This window comes from Cebus imitator, unplaced genomic scaffold, assembly GCF_001604975.1.
Source record: "Cebus imitator isolate Cc_AM_T3 unplaced genomic scaffold, Cebus_imitator-1.0 Scaffold18, whole genome shotgun sequence".
Lineage (NCBI taxonomy): Eukaryota > Metazoa > Chordata > Mammalia > Primates > Cebidae > Cebus > Cebus imitator.
This window is the reverse complement of record NW_016107333.1, coordinates 7149584-7155360: the sequence shown is the minus strand read 5'-3', so window position 1 is coordinate 7155360 and position 5777 is coordinate 7149584. Positions and strand designations below refer to the sequence as shown.

The window sequence follows — 5777 nt, the reverse complement described above, 5'->3', positions numbered from 1 at the left end:
AAAAAATCCCCTTACCCAGGCATGGTGGGGCACACCTGTGGTCCCAGCTACCTGGGAGGCTGAGGTAGGAGAATCAATTGAGCCCGGGGAGGGGGGTGGAGGCTGCAGTGAGCTGTGATTGTGCCACTGTACTCTAGCCTGGGTGACAGAGTGAAACTTCATCTCAAAAACACAAAGAACAGATAAGAAAAAATAATAGCAAAGTAAAAATAGAAATAAAGAATCCAGAGCAAGGAAAACATAAATAAAAGGAGACAGTAAAGGCAATGGAAGGATGACCAAATGGGTATTCTATAGCACTATAATAATCAATTTCAAATTTGGCTCTGAGTTTCCTGGCAGACAAAGTGAAAAGGTAGACCAGTTACATAATTCTGGTTACCAGATAGGAAGAAACATGCCAGTGTCTCAGGAAGAGATTATGATTATTATTCACAAATAAAGACCTTAAATCCAATACCTCCCACAACTGTGAGATTAGCAGTTCCACAGCCAGAGGCCTAGAAATTATTGGTGGTTTTTTTCAGCAATTACAGACAGGCTTGTTACATAATCTTTAAAGAAACAAACTACAAAACTACCCCCAGGATGTATATAAGTCCATAAGGGATTCATAAAGTTGCTAAACTTCTGGTTCTTTTAAGGTAGACCCCACCAACATTTCTGAAATACACAGATTGGAACTGATAGTCCAAAATAGTTTGGTGGGAAGAAAAAAATGCCATTTCTAAATAGCAGGTGACATTCAAGAAGCAGCTGCATAGACATCTATCTGGAATAGGGAGTAGGAAATCCACACAGAAGACAGAGGGATGAATAAACTAGTCTCATAAGGTCCTTTTTAATTCTTAGGTTCTAAAGGCATATTTTTCCATGAGGAAACTTGTTTGTCTTGTTTACTACGTATCCCTAGAAACTGGTATATTATTGATATTCAATGACTATTAGTGGATTGAATAATTACTCACATTTGCCTATCTCAGGAAAATAAATGGAAATAACCCAAAAGAGTACAACTTAATGGCAGCACTGGGTACTCCCTAGAGAATTCTTTCACAGAGCCTTAGTAAGTTCCAGTCTTCTACATGGGTCACCCGGCTGGAATGCATCTGTTTGGCACTTTAGTTTTATGAGCTACAAATGGGGGACTATATTGTACATGAAACGTAAGAGCTGCTTGAAACGACAGCCACATAAAAACCAAACTTTTATTCAATCTATACATCACAATTGAAGAACTTTTTCTTTAGAAACACTGGTTTTATGTAGGCTGGAACCCAGATCAGCATGGAGTCAAAAAGCATCTGTGAAGGGTTTGATTGTGCATGGCCCTGTGTGAGTCTTTGTCCCAAGAGAGACAGAATGGCTCTGTCTCTTTTGCTGGCCAGAACAACAGAATCCAGTTGTGCAACAGAACTACAGCAAATACTTGATGACTAAGATTGCAAATCTCCAAAAGTACGACAAACAACATGGGAAAGTCTCATCAGATTTTCCTCACATTTGCTGGCACTAAGCCCTGTTTTGTCAGGGAATACTTACAACAGGGCCACTTTCAGAGGGATGTAACGCATTTCCATAGGGGTTCGGATGAGTTCGGCCACATCTGGGGCATACTGGTCCAGTTCTAGGAGGAGTTTCTGCTTTTTGAACTAGAAAAGATAAAACACATGAAACAATTCACTTCCCATTGTTTTCTGACTGAAGGCAAAAGTCCTTTCCATGGCCCACATGGCCCTGCCTGGTCTGGCCCTACCTCTCTAGGCTCATCTCACACTCACCCCTCCCAACCCCCTTTCTGGGTTCCAGCACCATGAACATGCTGTGTTCCTCCTATTCCCAGACTTTTGCATTTGACCTGGAACAATTTCTTCTTCTCTTTCCCTAGTGAACTCCCACACCATACTTAGATCTCAGTTAAATCATCAATTCCTTAGGAAGGCACTCTCTCCGTCACCACCCCACACCCAGGTAAAATCTCCCTATTATATACATTCTTCCATAGCATTGTTCACAGTTAATAACCTTTTCACTTATTTATATGATTGACTAATGTCTGTCTCCCTCACTAGACCAAGAGTTCAATGAGGGCAGGGACCATGTTTATTTGCTTACCATGTATGCCTAACACCTGGCACAGTGGATAAACAATAAATATCTGTTGAACGGCTAAATGAATGACTTGCTGGAATAGCAAAGTTCTTAGCCATTTGAAGAGCTATCATCAGTGGCCTAACGCCTCCAAAGTTCCATCCATGAAGAAGTATTTTCAAGCAAGGTAGAATGATCCCAAATGTCACAGTATCTTGGGTGATGTTTTACTTCCACAGAGGAAGTGTAGAACAGCCATGATGATGCAGAGGAGGAAAGCTGGGTGTGGCTGGGCAGCTGGATAGTTAAGAGGGAGTGGGATGGGGTGGAAAGCTCTTGCCTTCTGCTGGTGTGTTCCAACAAGTGCATGCATGTGTTCCAGAATGAAAAAAAGGTAGGCAACCTTATAAGCAAACATGGGTCAGAATATAGATGAGAAAGCCTCTGAACCCAAAATATCGGTAGTCCTGTTGATTTAATGATCAAAGAATCTCATTTAGACAATAATAAAATCAATGCCGCCAACTATTAAAAAACAGAGTATTTCAGAGGAGCCAAGGTAGCTAGTGCTTAACTATCCGTGAATGACTAAAAATTTTATGATGAAGAAAGCAGATCACACTAGAATATATACTGCATTGTGCCATTTACATAAAGTTAAAAGCATGTAAAATAATATTATGCATTATTTAGTAACATAGTAAAAGTCAAGGCCATGTGTATGATGATAACCACTAAATTCAGAACAGTGGTATTGGTAGGAGGGGAAATAGGAAGATGAAAGTATCAGAGAGCGAGCTGTAGGAGTAAAGTTTTTTCAACCTGAAAATAGGTTCAGAAGTATGTTCTATGCTTTATTTTTGTATGTCATAGGTCTTCCAAATTAAATAAAAATTTTTCAACCAAAAAACATTTTTAGAAGACCATCTTTCAGTTCAAAAGAAAATCAAGAAGTCATCACAGGAATACAGGTAACCCTAGATTTCTTGCATAGGTTTAGGTAGAGGCTTAATCTGAAAACCTGAAACAAACTTCAAAAGCCTCCTTTTGATCATCTCTGTTCTCACAGTTGGCAGAGTCCAAGTTAAGAGGTGGGAATTATCATCAGTAAGATTTGTGGTGCCATTCACAGCTGGGGTTGTTTAATTAAAAGGACAAAATAAAAACCAAGGTGCTTTTATCACAGAGAAGGGGGCTGGCTCAGCAGTCAAGCGCTTAGTGAGGGCAGCTGCAACAGTGGTAGCAGGAAGGAGGCCCCACCAGCTAAGAGGTCTAGAGTTCTGCAGCAAAAAGAAAGCCGCCTGGAGTGGGTGAGATCCACAAAGACGGCTGTGAGAAAGGAATGGGGTTCATCCAGGGGCAGCCAGAGAGACAGGTGGGAATGCAGACCCATGCCCCAGGCCGGAAGCCAGCCAGCACAGCTGCACTAAGAGATAGAGGCAACTACCAGGGACATGTAGATCCTGGGCAAAGGTGACACTGTGCCAGCAATGGAAGATAAGTACTTCCTTACAACCACAATCTTCTCAAATACTTTAAAACAAAAAGTCTTCTGAAAGGAGTCTCCAAGAAAGAAGGCACACAGATCAGCAATCCCCACATTCTTGGCTACCTTTCTTGCCTCCCTCAATTTCACCAGCACGAGCACTATTATGGCTCTCCTCATAAGCCCGATACCAGCTCCCCTCAGTGTATACAAAATCCCTTTAAAAAACTGCTATTGCATCCAGCTAGAAACAGGAAAGTGGCTAAAATCAATGGAAATTTTTTATACAGACATGTACGCACCACCCCCTCCTCCACACACACACCCTCAAGAAAATGTAAGTATAAAATGAAGTTAGAGTATACATTAAAATCTGAAGATCAATATTTCTAGATACATTCAGTAGTCTTGACAATTATAGGATTTAAAACAATGACAGGAGAGATTAAAAGTGATGTGCGGGAGGCTGAGGCAAGGAGAATTGCCTGAACCCAGGAGGCGGAGGTTGCGGTGAGCCGAGATCTCGCCATTGCACTCCAGCCTGGGTAACAAGAGCGAAACTCCGTCTCAAAAAAAAAAAAAAAAAAAAAACAAAAAAAAAAAAAAAAAAAAAAAAAAAAAAAAAAAGTGATGTGAAGGGTAGTGACCTGGATATCTTACCTTTGTGATCACTAATCAGCTTGTAGACAGATGGTATGCTTTTCCATACCATTTTTTAATTTAAAACAATTACGGAGTGGAGTCTTCCTTTCCTTCTACCCACTACCCTATATAGCCCTTTCCTTGTCCCTTGAAAGATTAGGTTTCACAAGGACATAATTCCCCTACTTCAAATAAAGGGCTTTTTCTAATCATTGAAGCTGCATCTACATTCATTTACATCCCCCAAAACTATGGTGGGGTGAGGCGGAGGAAACAGTCCTCCCCTGCCCCTAACTCCTCTCCAACTATTAGCCTCAGCACATTCCAAACTCAGGAGCCTATCCTCCAAATTTACTACCCTCTAATCACATTAAGGGGACACAGGTTTTTATCACCCATTATCAAACCACCTGCAGCTCTCTTTTATTTATTTATTACGCCTCCCGGAACCAGCCCTTCGGCCCACAGGCCGGAGATTGGTGGGGCACCTGCAGCTCTCTTAACACAAATTCTGAGTTCCAAGCAAGAAGCACCTCCTCAGCGAAGGACAGACTAGACTAACATTGTTTTTGTCAAGTGAGATAGATGTAAAATGTCATGATAACCAGCTGGGCACTATCAGCATTCAGTCCACAGGCTAACAGCTGGAGAGGGGATGGGGATGCAGTTCCCCTCTCTGCCCTATAGTTCGCCCGGATGCATCTGTGTATAGACATAGCAGTTTCATTACCAAAGATAAAAAGACTCAAATCCCAGCAAGACTTAAATACTTCTCAGGCTATGTGATGTGAACCCTTCTGACAAAGGGGAGAAGACTTAGAGGAAGACATGCTGCTATCCTACCTAAATCAACAGTAGATTGTTAGTATAGGTATCATCAAAACCTGCCATTTAGAATGAGTTCATTTTTGACGTAGCATACATAAAACTCCTATTCTGATGAAGAAACCTAATGCTCTAATAGACTGAAGTCTAAAAGTGAAGAAGAAACAAAAACAGTTCAAATTTTACTTCAGTCTTGGTGATAACAATGTCTTGGTGCACCAAAAAACAGGGTATTGACAACAGCATTTGGCTTTCTCTCTCCCTCTTTAAATCATGCAAAGAAAAAAACCCAAAAATCTCTATATATTTCCAAATAAGCTCAGAAATAACAAATGAATTAAAATTATCAGTGATCTAAATTAAAGGCATCTCTACTATTGATAGTGAAGCCTGACTTTGTTAGGCAATTAACTGAAATCTAGTTTCACAGCTTCCTCATAAACTACCCCTACCATTAAAAATTGTTTTGTTTTGGGACAGTGTTTCACTCTGTCACTCAAGCTGAGTGCAGTGGCACGATCACAGCTCACTGCAGCCTTGGCCTCCCATGCTCAAGTGATCCTCCTGTCTCAGTCTCCAGAGCAGCTGGGACTACAGGCACATACCACTCCTGGCTAATTTAAAAAAATTTTTTTGGCCGGGCGCGGTGGCTCAAGCCTGTAATCCCAGCACTGTGGGAGGCCGAGGCGGGTGGATCACGAGGTCAAGAGATCGAGACCATCCTGGTCAACAT

General features: G+C 41.4%; 1 protein-coding gene across 2 annotated transcripts in view; it reads right to left on the bottom strand.

Moving 5' to 3' along the window:
• PIGU (phosphatidylinositol glycan anchor biosynthesis class U) overlaps positions 1-5777 on the bottom strand; it is a 117707-nt gene that overhangs the window by 77276 nt on the left and 34654 nt on the right. For both annotated transcript variants that reach the window (XM_017513845.1, XM_017513852.2), the window contains exon 5: positions 1543-1652. In XM_017513845.1, coding sequence (XP_017369334.1) covers positions 1543-1652 — 110 coding nt within the window. The remainder of the gene's footprint in view (positions 1-1542; positions 1653-5777) is intronic.